The 18,081-nt window shown below is 39.2% G+C and overlaps 1 protein-coding gene across 1 annotated transcript in view; it reads left to right on the plus strand.

Annotated features, from left to right (window-relative positions):
- LOC134457386 (metabotropic glutamate receptor 4-like) overlaps window positions 1-18,081 on the plus strand; it is a 227,956-nt gene that overhangs the window by 144,613 nt on the left and 65,262 nt on the right. The window contains exon 5 of the mRNA XM_063209386.1: window positions 17,810-17,945. Within this exon, the coding sequence (XP_063065456.1) occupies window positions 17,810-17,945 (136 nt within the window). The remainder of the gene's footprint in view (window positions 1-17,809; window positions 17,946-18,081) is intronic.

The following is an 18,081-nucleotide window of genomic DNA, read 5'->3' on the forward strand; positions in this document are numbered from 1 at the left end:
GCTGAGGAATGCTGCAAAAAGCTCATCTCCATCCTCGACTGTCCCGTAGGCTGACTCTAAGAGGGTAAGGTAGGCAGCTGGCAAGGCATTTGGGCCTAAGGGTTTCACCACATTAGCTGCCGGTGGCACTAGGCTGTCTAATATCTTCCTGGAGCGCTGTAAATCAGACAGAGCTGGATCCTTGAGAATGAGTTCAACGCTGTTACGCCATGTGTCAAAGTCTGTTTCATGATTTGGGCAAGGGGATTTGCCTGAAAACTGTCTCAGTCTGAATGACGCGTTCATCAATGACACTGGAGCTTCGCTTCTCACCACATGCTCGACGAGCATTCGTTGCACCTCTGGTGGATTAGCATAGCTCATGGCAGCGGGGGGAACTTCACTCTCTTTAACATTGCTGAAGATGATCGACTTGGTTGGGCTCTGGAGGGATTCAGCTTGCTCTACAGTCTTATCAGGAGAAACACGTTCAGCTGCTTGCGGCTGGGGCACTGCTGGTTGTGGTTCTTCGCTCTGAGCCTCCATGTTGGTTCACAGGCTCTGGGCTCACAGCTGCTCCAGTTCCACTGAATTTCAGTAGCTGTTCATTCAGGATGTCTTCATAGGATTTTCCACTTAGTCTTGCTACTTTCTGCAGTTCACTTAGGAAACTCTGGGTGGCGCTCTCAGTCACAGTGGGGACGTATTCACTTGATAGGGCTTTGATGTAGAAGGTGACTTCGCTTGGACTCTTATAGCTATAGGGGAGTATTGGTTCTAGGGCGTCGACTGCAGCTCCACTATCATACTCTACAATGGCATGTTTGTGGTAGGGGGAGTGAGAATCATTTATCTTAATAAATCTAGCTATATGCCCATATTCTTCCAAGAAGTCAGTGACTTCATTATCTAGCTCTGTTCCTGTTAATCCGCTAATAATGACTGTATTTGGCACTTTAATGTTCTCTCTATCAACTATCTCCATTTTGGCCGGACTTGGTCTAGTTAAGGTCTGGGTGCAAAATTAAGTTTATTTTAATCAATAATTCTCACTATTTTAACGCAAAACCACTCCTGGCTGGCTCGCCACAGTTTATATAGCACACACTACAAGTATGAAATAGGAATAGTTAGGGATGGGGGTGGACCAGTACTAGGTTCGTAGGAGGAGCAGTAATTGGTTAAAATAATAATTGACCAAGAAACAGGGAAAACACCACAGACCAGAATATAAGTTTAGATTGCCGGCTTTATCAAAAGAGAAATAGAAATAGTATTATTTAGAAATTGGATCCTTCAAGACATTACACATACAAAACATTTAACATAGAAAAAACAATTGCATATGAATGCAAAGTGAATTCAAAAGAATGAATCTAAGTTTTACTCAGTTACCCTTTAAAGTAAGAAACCATTCTGTATTCTTAATCTATTTTAGTTCACTTCAACTTATTTAGTTTCAGTAGTTTAGTATCTTAGTTGAGCTCTTATTAGTATTCTAGTTTAGTTGTTATCTGGTTAGTTTAGTTATTTGGTATAACTAGTTATTTTAATTATCCATCTTAATTGTTATCACTGAGGCCTATTTTAGTAATAACTAAATCAAAAGCATTTAGTGTTACCTTTAACCAGTAGGTTATTACAACCAAAAAGCATGGGGCATCTCACTAAGCCCACATCAAAAAGTTAACACCAGAAAATGCAGTTTCAATATCCCTTACAGTTAAACACATTCAAATTATGTACACAACATCAAACATGAAACGGTTAAACTGTATCAATGTCCATTAAATCAGTCCTTTAGCGCTAAACAGTTCTTTAGCAAGCGAAAGGGAGACGTTCCCTTTCACACACAGCAGCGCGGAGCAGTCCACGCACTGCGCACGTGATCCAGAGGGGAGAACAACAGCGGCTTAAACTGCAACAGTCTTACCACGGTTGTTGATTGTTCTCCGCAGGGAAAGGAAAGTGGAAACGCTGAAGCAGTCAGCCTTTCAATCCGGTGTCCACTCTCCCGGAATGGGAGAAGAGATGTGTCTTTCGACGTACAAGCAAAGTTCACGGTTCCTCCTATCTCGGGTGGCTCGCCATCTACTGTCGTTGATCACGCGCTGGATGCGTGATCTTCAAAGCAAACTTTTCTCTCGACGATTCTCATTCAAAACTCAAGATTAAAACTCTAAACAAAACCACAGTCTATCGACATAGACAGAAGGTAAAACAAAACACTTTCAGACAGAAAATAAATCGCCAAATACAGTTATAAACTTATCTCTTTTCCTTCACATCACTGGAGCTCCACACGAACGTGGCTTCACCTGTTCTGCCTTCCTCGATTCTGACGAGAATCTTCCGGAACAGAACTACTATCAGCAACGTGATTGGCTGATAGATATGACCTTTCAACTTCAATCAATGAAAAAATGAATTACCAAAACCATGAAATAATGTTTTAAACACTATTTATCTATTTAATACGTTTTTAATATCACAAAAGTAAATTATTAAAATGATGAAATTCTGCTTGCTATTTATTCTATTTATTAACTATTTATTTACCAATGTCTATTTTAACCTGGGTTACACCAAGTTGTTACTGTTACAACCAATGACGTCTATTATTAAGGTCAGTGGTTACAACCCCTTCCCTAGATTCCTACTTTCTGTAGTTCCATTCCACTGGCCAATCAATGAGTTCAGGCATGCTGGCTAACTCTTCTCAATGCATGGCTGTACCAGGTTATTACAGTAACTTGTTGATTTTCAAGCATCACCTCCATCCCATCTGCCATAATTTCATTATCCTAGCATCATGCAATATAGGCTATTGTCCAGTGGGGTAGGATATAGGTTTAAGTAGCCATTTGGTGTAGGGTGAGAGCGGTATAATAAGGTTTTTTTATATGCAGCTTAAAGCACTGTAACAATTCTCTTGGAATATTGCAGAGAAGTTTAGAGGTCTTCAGCATGCTTTGTTTGTTTGCACACACACACACACACACACACACACACACACACACACACACACACACACACACACACACACACACACACACACACACACACACACACAGTTTGAATGTGTTTCAAAAAGGTACACATAGATGCAGCCAGGCGGGGTCTAGTCTGCCACCACATGGCTCTCTCATGGGTATTTCATACCTGCAGCAAAAAGCCTCTACCTCCACCTGTCGCCTTACCTGATTATCATAGACTTGCAATCGAGATTCGATCTCTTCGCCGCCGAAGGTGTTGCGTCACTAGGAGGGCGCAGCCTGGCTACCTGTCGCCCGACGTGTGAGGTCGATCTTCAGACATGCCCGCAGTTGTTCCAAGGACCGCAAACTGGCAGGGGAATGAAGGCAGCAGAAGCAAAGATGAATGGAAGCACTTGCATACTTGCATCCCCACTTGTGGATGCAGGGTGTCTACAGGTTTGACCAAGTCAAAATTAAGACATTTTAAGACTTTTCAATACCATTTTCCAAATAAAATTAAGACCAACTTGCGGCGTTTACTGGTTTTAGCAAGTCAAAATTAAGACATGTTAAGACTTTTCAATACCATTTTCCAAATGAAATTAGGACCAACTTGCAAGATCATACACAGGTTCAAATGAAGCACAAAAACCAACTGGTTATATACATTAATGTAGCCGTTTGAAAACACAAAACTATACACAATGAAACTTTACACTACATAAAATTCAATAATGCGTTCTAAATTACACTACATGGCTACAACTCCCGATTTCCGTCGCGAAGTTCATCACAAGACTGACATAATTATTCCTCCCTAAATTAAGCTCCACAAATTTAAGACATTTGGGTTGAAAATTTAAGACAAAATAAGACTTTTCAAGGCCTTATTTGGCTAAAATGAAATTTAAGACAATTTAAGACTTGTTAAGGACCCACGGCCACCCTGTGGATGGCAAAACAGCTGTGCTCAAAATCATATACCCCCACTTGGGAAGTCATCCTTAGGGGTCTTACACACCAAGGCGGTAAAGCGTCGCGGAACGGCAGCGTTTTTTACCGGCGTCGGTGAAAATACATTGAAACCTATCTGTCCTTACACACCAACCGGCGGTAGTCGAGCGTCAGCGGCGCGGGAGCCGGCTCCGCGCCGCGCTGCATTTGGAAAATAGAACTCGAGCGTATTTTTCACGCCGGCGACCGGCGATGTCTCATTCAAATGAATGGCAAAGTAGCATGCTAACTTTGGCTGTGGGGAGGGTTTTGAATAGGAATGGCCGCGCACGCCGACGCTGTCAGTGTGAAAGGCAGAGAAAAACACGCCGGACAAAACTGGCAGAAAGACCGCGTTCGTCCCGGTACCGTTCCGTTCCGCCTTGGTATGTTTTGGCCCTTACGATGCAAACACTGAACATGACAAGAGCGACAACGGCGAAGAAAGTAATTGACTTTGCATGATAGAGGAGCTGGCGACAAAAGAGACAAAAGCGACTTGGGCGACAAGAGGCCATTTGAGCGACACGAGCAAAGTTGAACTTCAGTGAATATTATGGTAATGAGCTCTGATGCGGCTTGGCAATATCCGTCACAGACAATTGGAATGTCAGAATGCCTGGATTCTACTCTGTTGCTTTTCCATTGCTTTTCTCTGTTGCTAGTCATACTCTGTTGCTTGTATTGCTTGTTTCTCTCTTGCTACCGAAACAGTCAAGTGACTCTGTAGCTTTTGTCTCTTTTGGAATTTTTGTGCGTTTACAGTTCATACATTTTGATTCTTCACAATATTCTCTGCTTGGAAGTTAGTTAGTGCATACGGAGCTAATTCCTCCTTATTGGCAGAGCTATATATTGTCCAGACCCCAATGTCCATGCATTGACCATCTGCCCCCTTCACCCCCTGCCCACCTCTCCACACTCCATGTGGCTCACTGAAAAGATTTTCCTAATACTAGGAAACACTCTTTCACACTTCACTTCACTTCACTTCACTTCACTTCTCTTCTCTTCTCTTCTCTTCTCTTCTCTTCTCTTCTCTTCTCTTCTCTTCTCTCCTCTCCTTTCCTCCTAGCTGTGAGTTATTACGCCTGCATGGTATTTATCTCCTGACCAGACATCCATAAAATGTAGGGTCCAGATACAGCAGTGTGGGATTAGGTGGGCTTTATAGAAAATCACCTTCCTCAGCCAGCCGATCAAATTTTGCAGGAACCTGACCAACCTACCCTCTCACAGAGAGGCTCACTGTGGATACATTTCAGCACAGAAAATTAGGTCTAAGGGTTACTGTTGGAAATGTGCTTCTGCTTCTGTTACTGCTACATAAAGTAGTAGACATTGATGTGGAAATTGGCCGGTATCTATAACATACAAAATGGCCCATGCCGATAAGAAAAAAGGTTGAATCCCACCTTATTATGGGCTGAAATGTTTGTATAGTGCCGCTTTTCCCATTTAACTCAATAAAATGGTTGTTATGTATACCATATTACTATTTGGGTCATTTCACGTGAAATCAGACACTTTGGGACCCGACCGACCCAGATTTTACAGTTTTTCGCGATTGGTTTGGCTAATTTCTTGAAACTGAGATGACATTCCTATAACCATTGGGTCATTTGGCCAAACATTCTTACACTTCTGCACAACAGTTCAGATAACTAGCAAAATGTCATATACCTCCCAAAACAGCTCATTCTTGCATCAGCACTAACCTTTCTCCCACATAAATGGTCAGTACCATAAAAATGGCATAGATCCTTCTCAATTGCTTTGACTCATTTGCATTCATTTAGTCCTTCTGTCAAAACTAAACTGGGGTGCATTTCTCAAAAGGGAAGTTATTAGCCTGTTAGCAACTTTGGTAGTTGCCAATGGGAAAATGCATTGAAAACAACAAAGTAGCTAATGAAGTAAGCAACTTTGGTTTTGAGAAATCCACCCCTGGATGGTTCAGCATAACTACATGGATCCTCATCACTTCCTCATATCACACCAAAAACACTTAACCCGTGTGTCAAAATTAAATTTCTTCCCCACATATATCATCAGTACCCCCAAAATACATTGTCGCTTTGCCATTGTGTAAGCACTATAAGTCAAAATGGTTAGATGTTTTCTCTACGTTCAGCTAACAGATTTTGACTATGTATGAAAAATAAAAAGTGAGTGAAACCATTGAAGTTTGACAACACAAACAATTTACCACGGACATTTATTTGTAACTTTCTTTTCTGTAAATTCATATACAGAAAGTAATGCCCATATATTACAGGTTTCTCATGGGTTTGGCTCATTTCTCAAAACAGAGATAACATTCTCAAAATAACATGGACAAGTCCCAAAACAAGTAGCAATTGTTCAAAACAGAATGTCGTTTGGAAAAATGTCAAGAAATTAGCCAAATAACAGAGGGAACTGTAGTATACACGGTTGTAAAATTATTTTCTACAAACTAGTAATGTTACAATATCATCTGGCCTGTTGAACACTGTCGTGAATTTACTGTTTAATGAAATTCTTAAAATATTATGTCCTCGACTGTTTTGACAATTGTGTAGACTACTTTGCATATGATGACTTACACAATGAAATCATGCCGTCATGTTTTGGCGAGGGCAACCATTAGACTGAGAATGGTCTAATTCGTTTAGATAAGAAAGGTCAATTTGTTTGGAAAATGTGCTAAATGTATGCTCAATGTGTCAACTGTAGGGTACTTGTACATAGCTATCTGCAGAGATGTACTAAACATTTGAGGCATGTACAAAGCATTTGGGATTTGATGAAAGCAATGAAAAATGCCATTCTGTTGTGGGAAATTGCAAGTTGGTTTGGGGATTTGTCTGTGTTGTTTTGAGAATGTCATCTCAGTTTCGAGAAATTAGCCAAACCAATCGAGAAAAACTGTAATTATACTTGGTGTGCCTTTTTAGTAGCAAGGTAGCACCCCAGAACTGCATTGGTTTGAATCTGACACTAATATTAAGGGAGAAACAGACACATGTGAGGGTAGGTAGGACACTATACATTCAGCCTTGATTATATCAGTCTGTGTTAGTCACAAACAGCTGTCTGTGGGGTTGTTTGAAAGCTCTTTTCTGGCTCTACAAATTACACAATCAGCTTGGAATACAACAACCCTCAGAATGTGAATTATGATGAATTGAAAAATTTAAAATTGAATATCAAAAAAACTCATGGTAACACTTTCTATGAAGCCCATATCTATGGCGCATTATGAGCGCATTTATAACAAATCAATATGCACACATATTATTACTTACAATGCATTACGAATACACCCATGATGTTTCATGATGTTTTATGTTAACAGTAATGAATAACCATGAATCTAGCTTATAATGCTTTATAAACCAATGGTGTTATGAGTGCTCGTGACTGGATATAAACTACAAGCTGCCTGATGAGGCTTACAGCACATTATGATGCATTATAGATGTGCATTATACAGTGCATTATAGATGCATCCATTTGAACTTCACTTTACTTAGAGCACACATTGACAACTTATGATCTCACATGGAACATTATGGCATCTTATGAGACCTATTGACAGTTTATCATCCAAGTCTGTGCATAGAGAGGTATAGGTACTCATAATGTGCTATAAGCCCCATCAGGCAGCCTGTAGTTTATAGCCAGTCATGAGCACTCATGGCACCCTTGTTTTATAAAACATTATAAGCTAGATTCATGGTTATTCATAACTGTCAATATAAAGCATCATGAAGCATTATGAGTGCAGTCATAATACGTTGTTAGTAATTATAATGTACATTATAATTTGTTATAAATGCGCTTATAATGCGCTATAGACATAGGCTTTAAGTAAAGTGTTACCAAACTCATATTTTAAAATGGCCAGTTCCTTGTCTTAACGTAACCTGCAATGTCATGAACAACACCTGAAATGCTGGCGTTTGGTTCTTTATTCATTTCAGAGATAATGGGACTCAAAAATATGGCATCATACAAATCACCTAGTAATAATGGTATGGTAATGCCAGTGACGTGCAGTGAGGGGTATGGTAGGGTAGGCAGTAAATATAGAAAATAAATATTTTTTGTGCATTTTTTAGCGCGGGGTCTGGGGGTCCTTCCCCAGGGAAAAAAAAATATTTCTTAGATGCTATTTCCTGCATTTTAACCAAATCTGGAGAATCACTATCAGCTAAAAACTTTTATAAAAGACTAAAAACTTTGAACAAATAGTACCCCCTTTCATGCCTTATGCCACAAGGTATGGCTTGGATCGGCAACTAGGCCTATTCACCTAGTATGCTGATAAGGTCTTTAATGTGCAACAAATTAGTAGGCCTATGTTTCTCTAAATACTGTAAATATAAAGTCAGGGGTTCCCAAACTAAGGCCCGGGGGCCGGATGCGGCCCGCCATGCCCCTTTGACTGGCCCGCCACCTCTCTGCTCCTCACCATTTGAACTGGCCCAAAGAAGCAATCCTATCTTGTCTTGATAGTTTCTCATCTCACCGTAGTATAAACAGGCCTACCATTCCTATTGTATCACTCATAAACTGTAAATCACCAATTTTTTCTTGGAATACCTGTGGTATTTCAAATAGAAAAAACATGTGAAGTACTCACTTCTTTTGCAAATCACTTGTAATGATGAACTATTTTGTGCTAGAAATTATGGCTATAACAGGCAGTGGCCTAGTATTAAAGCCCACATGATTGATCCGGCCCCTGATGACAGTCAGGAACGATAATGTGGCCCCCAGAGAAAAAAAGTTTGGTGACGCCTGCTTTAGGATAAAATGCCATCAGTGCTTAGCCACCACAGCTCTAATAACTAAATAAGTAAATAGGCTAAACTATTAGACATTTGGACATTGTCAGTAGACCTTACATCTGAAACAATAAGTGAAAATGCATAATTTCAATTTGTTGAAAAAGCCAGCTAGACTATTTTTTTTTTTGTCAAATTGCCAAATTGGTAGCTCAAGGACCCATAGGCTACTCTGTACACATTTAAGGACCTGTAGGCCTACATTTTACAATAATTTAGAAAGCTACAACATCACAGCATTTTTGGGGGAAAGCTTTAACTTTTGGCTTTAGCAGTTGACTTTGCTCCTCTTCTGTTTATTCTGTTGCAAATGCCAGGGTGTTTCACATGGATCCGAGGATGCAGGGTGGCAGTGTAGCCTACTTTGTTTAGAAGATAAAATGTCTAGTTCACCAACTGTGAATCACACCATAGCATGTGAGGGGAAACGATTTACATTTAGCAATAAACCAACCTAGGTAACAGCTCCTGCTTCATTGACGCATTTTGTGCTGCTAATCAAACACTCACAGACAAGAAGGAAAGTTGGCAAGGGGGCGGGTTGCTTGCGAACTCAACAAACATGAGCGGTGCATTCAGACAGTAAATACTGGTAGGCCTACAACGAAAACACTTCTGAGACTCATTCTTGTGCGTGATTGTATTCTCAAACACTTCAGCAACGGTTGTGCAAGGTGTTTCAAATAAAGTCAATTTCTGAGTGCGGTGAGCACCCATCCCAGTCACTCGAGCGAGCCCAACGTTGATCTCGTACTCCACGCACTTCAAAAGAACACAGCTGCACGTCAACTTGCTAACAGGCTCCACACACCTCACGCATCGCGTATTAAGTCATCATCATAATAAATTAGGAAAATGAAGTCATGTCGTACGCTCAAAAAACAATCTCGCGTCCATAATAACACACACACCGTCTATTCGTGTCCACAGCACCTCCCTGACCCATCAACAAGGCACCACGACAAACTTGAGCATGTTCATGTTAAAATTTGGCTACCCACAGCTTAATAATTAGATGAATCTTACCTTAAAGCAGAATCACGAGTATGTTTTCCATGCAAGTTAGTTCCATTAAAAGCCCGGGGTGGTTGACATGTTGAAGTTTTGTCCCAGTGTGTTCAAACTAAGCTGCTACCCATCTGATGTTGAATATTTCCACAATGCAGCGATTGCAAATGGCTCAGCTATTGCCTGTCATCTGCACCATCTTTCTTGCTACTTCTCTGATTTTTTTTTGTAATAAAGGCAAAACGCCAAAGACTGCCATGTTTTCTGTACGGCTAGAGTTTGAACAAGCCGTACCTTGCTAGCTGTTGTTGCTATCATACTTTAAGCAGGAAGGCTTCCTGAATTGTAACAATTTTTCATGTTGGCAGCTGTGATTGGCTTAAGTATTCCCGCCAACGCGAAAAGCTCTGCTTATGCTCTCCATTGACATTCTCTATGTGATAGATAATACACATACGCCAACTTCTACATTGACAGCGCTGAGGGCAAGACAGGCAGAGGCAAAGCGTGCCTACCCTGGCTCTGCCTGGCATTCGAAAGCTGAGCCTTCACCTACCAGCCAAGGCTGCGCGACGCGTTCCCATGGCAACCTGTCCAAGCCTGAGCGCTTTGCTTCGTGCGATATCTTGGGGTTTTGATCGGTCTCAGGTTACTGTAGCCTACTTTTAACAGCTAATTTATAAATTAATGTTTTTGTTTAGTTTGTTTAGTTTTTAAAACATGTGTTAGTTTTTTATTTTTAAGAAATTTATCCTAGGGTAGGCAGTGCCTACCCTGCCTACCCTGAGCGCACGTCTCTGGGTAATGCCATAGTCATATCACATGGCAGCATGTCTATCGGAATATATGAAGGATGGAGATGTTCCATGGGGATGCAGAAAGTTTAGTTTCACCTCTCCAGTGCTCGGCATACATTCCTCAACACATGCTAGCCACTAGTTGCCATCATATATAGCTACAGCATACTCTTTGATGCTTGAACATTTTGAACATTAATTTACTGAGCTTATTGTGCCTTCTCTGAATGCTGAAAATGGTCTAGCTTCCACTGTGTCCATTGACAATGGGTAGAAGCTGTGTAGTTTTTGAGTACCTTGAATAGGGACCGACGAGGGTGCAGGGCCCACCTGGAAAATGCCCGTTATGCCAGATGGCCAGTCCAGTCCTGTTCCTGACACTACTCTATTACTACTTCATTACAACCCATTTCAACCTTTATGTCCCATTATCTCTTGAATGAATAAAGAACCAAACACCCCATTTTCAGGTGTTGTTTCTGACCTTACAGGCTATGCTTAGACAAGAAACCGGCCATTTTAAAATATGAGTTTTTTTAGATATTCAATTTTTAATGTTTCAATTTATCATAATTCCTATTTTGAGGGTTGTTGTATTCCAAGCTGATTGTGTAATATGTAGCCCCAGAAAAGAGCTTTCAAACATCACCACAGATATCTTTTTGTGACTAACACTGACTGATATAATCAAGGCTGAATGTATAGTGTCCTACCCTCATTTGTAAACCTTCGCTAGTCTGTTTCTCCCTTAATATCCGTGTCAGATTCAAGCCAATGCCATTCTGGGGAACTACCTTCCTACTAAACAGGCACACCAAGTATGATTGAAATCCGTGTCGGCCGGGTCCCAAAGTGTCTGATTTCACGTGAAATGACCCATTTGTTTGAAAGTGGTCTATATTACCAAAATCAAGGTAAGCTGCATTCAGGAGCCAAGTCAGATATTATTGAGTACATATCAGGATTTCCAGATCCTGGTACCTCTCCATCAGCCAAAGAATCTTCTGTGATAGTACTTGGTATGGCAGCAGTAAACCTCATCATCAAATCCCAGCGTGCCACAGTGTTTGGGGAGTACAAGATGGACGTGATGCTAGACTTGAACAGCATCATTACTGATAGAAGGGCAGGGCAGGGCAGGGCAGGGCAGAACAAAACAAAACACAACACAACACAACACAACACAACACAACACAACACAACACAACACAACACAACACAACACAACACAACACAACACAACACAACACAACATTTGGGTTATTTTGTGTTGGGTTGTTTTGTTTTGGGTTATTTTGGGTTAATTTATATAACTAAAAATAACCCAAAACAAAATAACCCAACCTAAAATAACCCAAACCAAAATAACCCAAAACAAAACAACCCAACACAAAATAACCCAAATTTTAGGTTGGGTTGGGTTATTTTGGATTGGGTTATTTTGGTTTGGGTTATTTTGTTTTGGGTTATTTTGTTTTGTTGGGTTATTTTGGGTTGGGTTATTTTGTTTTGGGTTATTTGGGGTCATTTTGGGTTAGTTTATATAACCTCAAATAACCCAACCCAAAATAACCCAACCCAAAATAACCCAAAACAACCCAACACAAAATAACCCACATTTTAGGTTGGTTTGGGTTATTTTGTCTTGGGTTATTTTGGGGTTATTTTGGGTTATTTTGGGTTGTGTTACTTTGTTTTGTGATGCTAGACTTGAACAGCATCATTACTGATAGAACCTTACAGGGCAGGGCAGGGCAGGGCAGAACAAAACAAAACAAAACAAAACAAAACAACCCAACACAAAATAACCCAAAACGAAACAACCCAACCCAAAATAACCCAAAACAAAATAACCCAACATAAAATAACCCAACCCATCCAAAATTTGGGTTATTTTGTATTGGTTTGTTTTGGGTTATTTTGGGTTAGGTTATTTTGGGTTGGGTTATTTTGGGTTGGGTTATTTGGGATTAACAAAATAACCCATAACAAAATAACCCAACCCAAAATAACCCAAAAACAAAACAAAACAAAATCACCCAAAATAACCCCCAAAATAATCCCGAATAACCCAAAATAAAATAACCCAAACCAAAATAACCCAACCCAAAATAACCAAAAACAAAACAACCCAAGACAAAATAAAACAAAATAACCCAACCCAAAGTAACCCAACCCAAAATAACCCAACCCAACCCAAAATTAACCCAAAACAAAATAACCTAACCCAAAATTTGGGTTTATTTGTGTTGGGTTGTTTTCTTTTGTTTTTTGTTTTTTTTTTGTTTTGGGTTATTTTGGATTGGGTTATTTTGTGTTGGGTTATTTTGTTATTTTGGGTTATTTTGGGTTATTATTTACAAAACAACCCAAAACAAAACAAAACAACCCAATACAAAATAACCCAAATTTTAAACAAAACAAACCAAAATAACCCACAACCCATTTTGTGTTGGGTTGTTTTGTTTTGGGTTATTTTGTGTTGGGTTATTTTGTGTTGGGTTATTTTTTATTTTGGGTTATTTTGGATTATTTTGGATCATATTTACAAAATAACCCAAAACAAAACAACAAAACAAAACAAACCAAAATAACCCAAAACAAAACGACCCAACTCAAAATAACCCAACCCAAAAATAACCCAACCCAACCCAAAATTTGGGTTATTTTGTGTTGGGTTATTTTGTTTTGTTTTGTTTTGGGTTATTTTGTTTTGTTTTGGGTTGTTTTGTAAATAATAATCCAAAATAATCCAAAATAACCCAAAAATAACAAAATAACCCAACCCAAAATAACCCAAAACAAAACAACCCAACACAAAATTACCCAAAACAAAACAACCCAAAACAAAAGAAAACAACCCAACACAAAATAACCCAAATTTTGGGTTGGGTTATTTTGTTTTGGGTTAATTTTGGGTTGGGTTAGGGTTACCTAGGGTTACCCTAACCCTAACAAAACAACCCAAAACAAAACAAAATAACCCAGAACAAAATAACCCAAAATAACCCAACACAAAATAACCCAAATTTGAAACAAAACAAAACAACCCAAATTTGAAACAAAACAAAACAACCCAAAACAAAATAACCCAAAACAAAACAAAATAACCCAAAACAACCCAAAACAAAACAAAACAACCCAAAACAAAACAAAATAACCCAAAACAAAATAACCCAAATTAACCCAAAACAAAACTAAATAACCCAAAATAACCCAAAACAAAATAACCCAACCCAAAATAACCCAAAACAAAACAGCCCAAAACAAAACAAAACAACCCAAAATAACACAAAACAAAACAAAATAACCCAAAACAAAACAACCCAAAACAAAACAAAATAACCTAAAACAAAACAAAACAAAATAACCCAAAATAACCCAAAACAAAATAACCCAACCCAAAATAACACAAAATGTCCCAAAACAAAATAAATAACCCAACCCAAAATAACCCAACCCAAAATAACCCAAAACAAAACATCCCAAAACAAAATAACCCAAAACAAAACAACTTAAAACAAAACAAAACAAAATAACCCAAAACAAAACAAAACAAAATAACCCAAAATAACCCAAAACAAAATAACCCAAAATAACCCTGTGATGATGCGACCCGTGAGCGCGCGTCATCATCACGGCGTCTGCTGTAGCAGGCGCCATTGAAAGCATGCACCAGTCTCCCCATCCAAACTTGTACCCATTCTTATTGTTGTTTCGTCGACTTTACAAATTGTATATCAGACTCCCAACCTTTTTTCAGTGTTTTATGGTTTCGTTGGTTAACATGGGTCGACACATGTTTAGCTGACAACCGTTCAACCATTTGGTATTCACACACACATTATATTCGCGCACATTGCATTCATACACGCATACATTTTCAAACACAAACCACACAAAATCAGAGTTTTGTCAACATCTTTTGTTTCTTTATTTTGTTGTGCCTAGTTATAATATTTAGCCTTACTCAGTCAAAACGAGTGGTTTTTAAGTGTTTTAGAAAACGTACCAATGTTTACTGGAGCATTTAAAGGCCAACTTCCGATAAAACACAGTTTTACTCACTCCTTTCGAAGATCGGACGGTCACCCCAAGTTAAACTCACTTGCAAGGCTCTCATAGCGGTGCGTCAACTCTCCTGGCTGTGTTTCCCGGTGTTTCCCAATTGACATAAATAATGCAGAGAAACGAGCGAATCACGAAAGCCTTTCTGTGTTGCGTCACGTCGAAAGAAGGCGTTGCCCACAAAGGTTTATATCGACCCATTTATCTAAAAACAGGTGAGTAATTTTTTTCTGCTTGTTTTCAAAACAAGCAACGTCTGGTGGCCCAAAACCTAGCTTAGCTTAGCTATCAGCTGGTTACTACTCTCAGGTACACACACAGCACAAAGCCTCATACATACAGCAAGCTCACTCTGGTTGCTCCGTGCCTGCAGCTCGCCTAGGGGTCGCTGTCAAAAGAGCACAGCCCTGAATGGAACCTGCACGCCTCCGTTGGTGCCCCTATAGTGCAGTACCACCCGGGGAAGTGGCGACTCTGTTTCGCATTACATTTTCTCCAAGAACAGGAGGACTGAGCCAATCAGAGACGCGTTTCCACGAGAGCAGGAGGAGTGAGGCAATCAGAGACGCATTTCCATGAGAAACACGGAACACCCTCTCGTTTCTCCACAAGCCACCTTGCTAGCTTGCAAAAACGTCTTGAAACAAAGCAACCCGAACGTTTTTTAAAACAGGACCAACGCGTAACACATTCAATAACAATGGGGAACACAGCAATATTAATGAAATGACGTTGAGAGGCCATCTTTAAATTCTACCGCTTACCGGTCTCGCAGCACTTCCGCGTTTTGGCAAAGGTTTGCGTCATGGCTTTGGGGACGCTTTTATTTTAGGGCACGTTCGCGTGTGCGCGTTGCAGTTTAATGGTTTAAACGTTACAGTTGCTGGTAGTTGTGTACCAATATGTATCTGAACCTGTGTGGTAAGATTGTGTAAGAGGCCTGAAATAAGTAGATTGTACTAGCGCTATTTAAAATGTTTAAAATTAACCCTGTGAAACCTGAACCATGAAAGCAATGAGAGAAAATTCTAATTTTTTGGAATTTGCTTCAATATTGGTCCCTTATAAGAAATGTAAAAAAAAAATTCAAAATTGTGTTAAGGTCGCTGAGATATTTAATGCATCATATATGATGCATCAGGCTTTTAATGAATGAAAATTCCAATTTCATGACTATTGAAAAATGACTTTTAAATTAAACCTTTTTTTTTATTTAAAAAAGTTGTCAGACAATTTAATTTGAGGATTATCTTTAAATATTTAGTGAGATCCTGCCATTTTTTTAAGCCTATCCTTGTTTTAGCAGGACCATATTTTACATTTCCCACAGCCTGGTTGGGTATTTTTTTAAAATCTATGTAAAAACATAGCTGATCGAATGCTCAACAACCTATTTATGAGTGTAATATAGATCATTATTCATTTTTGATGTGTAATTTGAATATATGGGTCCATTACTACAATTGGACAATTTCTCCATTCACTTCAATGCATTTTTTACGAGATCATAATTTCAACATTTTGCATTACATTTTCAAAATTGCAAGTAAAACCTGTTTCTTAAGGCAATATCTTTGTCTTGAAGTAAAACAACTTGTGTGTTTTGTTAAACGATCGTCGTGGTGTGCTTTGTAAGTTTCCCTATGGAGCAAATGCATTGATGGCTGACTTCCTGCCACCGCCGGATGGTGCTTATATGTCTCATCAGTTTTAGCACGATCTCTCTGCAACACGGTGTAAAAATATAAACTCTTCCTTGCTTAATTGCACAAAGCAAGTGTTCAAATTAAAGGATGTAGAGTTATATTTCGGAAATTTGTACACAAACCTTATGCAATTTGACGAAATCTCAGCGTCGGTCAGGGAAACCGCTTCTACCCCAATTTCCTGTTTTTCGCCGAGCTGTGGTCAACTTGTTGTCGACCGCTGCTCTCTTGTGGCGGTTTCCGTGTACTGCAGGACGTTTGGAAATGACACGCAGGATGTTTTTCAGATCGATTTTTTTGTGTGTCAGCGTGGAGAGGGCTTTGAATTTGATGAGACATATATGATGCATCCGGCGCGATAGGGTTAAGTATAATTGTTTGCCTAATTAAAACTCCCTGCTTTTTGTTCAGGCACTAGTAGAAGCTGCCTATAGGGAGGAGACAGGTACCCTTTATAATGGAGATGTGTCCATTCTTGTGCAGAGCCAGGTAGAGACGAGACCTGTTTGTTGAATTGCTCTGTCCTTAAACTCAGCTGTGGGAGTAATCTCTTAGTGAGAATTTTTGGCATTGAGAGCCTTAGGCTTTAGTTTATTTCTTTTGTGTATCTTTATTTTGGTTCCTCGTAACCTGTTTATTTTTGTATATTTTTATAAATAGTGTACAGTTACATTTTTCAACATTTTGGTTTATTTTGGTTTTGTTCATGGTCTCTGGCTCACCTTCACCTGTGGTTTGCAAAATAAAAAGCAAAAACGTCATCTCCTGCGTCCTGCCGTATCTGTGTGCCTATCCGTAAGACCCTCGACACTCTACTTCCTAACAAACCCAAAACAAAACAAAAACAAATAACCCAAAACAAAACAAAACAAAATAACCCAAAATAACCCAAAACAAAATAACCCAAAACAAAACAAAAAAAAATAACCCAAAACAAAACAACATAAGTCAAAACAAAACAAAATAACCCAAGACAAAATAACCCAAAACAAAAAAATAACCCAAAACAAAACAAAATAACCCCAAACAAAACAAAACAAAACAAAACAAATCAACCCAAAACAAAACAAAACAAAATAACCCAAAATAACCCAAAACAAAATAACCCAAAATAACCCAAAATAACCCAAAACATAATAACTCAACCTAAAATAACCCAACCCAAAATCACCCAAAGCAAAATAACCCAAAACAAAACAAAATAACCCAAAACAAAATAACCCAAAACAAAACAAAACAAAATAACCCAAAACAAAACAAAACAAAATAACCCAAAACAAAACAATATAACCCAAAACCCAAACCCAATTTCCGAAAGCTAAATCTCTCTCTCTTTCTCTCTTTCTCTCTCTCTCTCTCTCTCTCTCTCTCTCTCTCTCTCTCTCACTCTCTTTCTCTCTCTCTCTCTGTCTCTCTCTCTCACTCTCTCTCACTCTGTGCTGCAGGAGGTGTGTGCATCGCCCAGTCTGTGAAGATTCCTCGAGAGCCCAAACCAGGAGAGTTTGATAAGATCATAAATAGACTCAGGGATAATCCCAACGCACGGGTGGTGATCTTATTCGCAAGCGAGGATGATATCAGGTAAGAGGAAAAGTTTATGTGTTTTTCAAAAGTTGTCTTTTTTAGTCATATTATAGTAGAATAGTGGTGAATCGCAACATTTATGCGTCATCTTGTTGATTCTGCATGATTGTGCTTTTGTATTATACCTTTGCAA

Source organism: Engraulis encrasicolus, chromosome 10, assembly GCF_034702125.1.
Source record: "Engraulis encrasicolus isolate BLACKSEA-1 chromosome 10, IST_EnEncr_1.0, whole genome shotgun sequence".
Taxonomy (NCBI): Eukaryota; Metazoa; Chordata; class Actinopteri; order Clupeiformes; family Engraulidae; genus Engraulis; species Engraulis encrasicolus.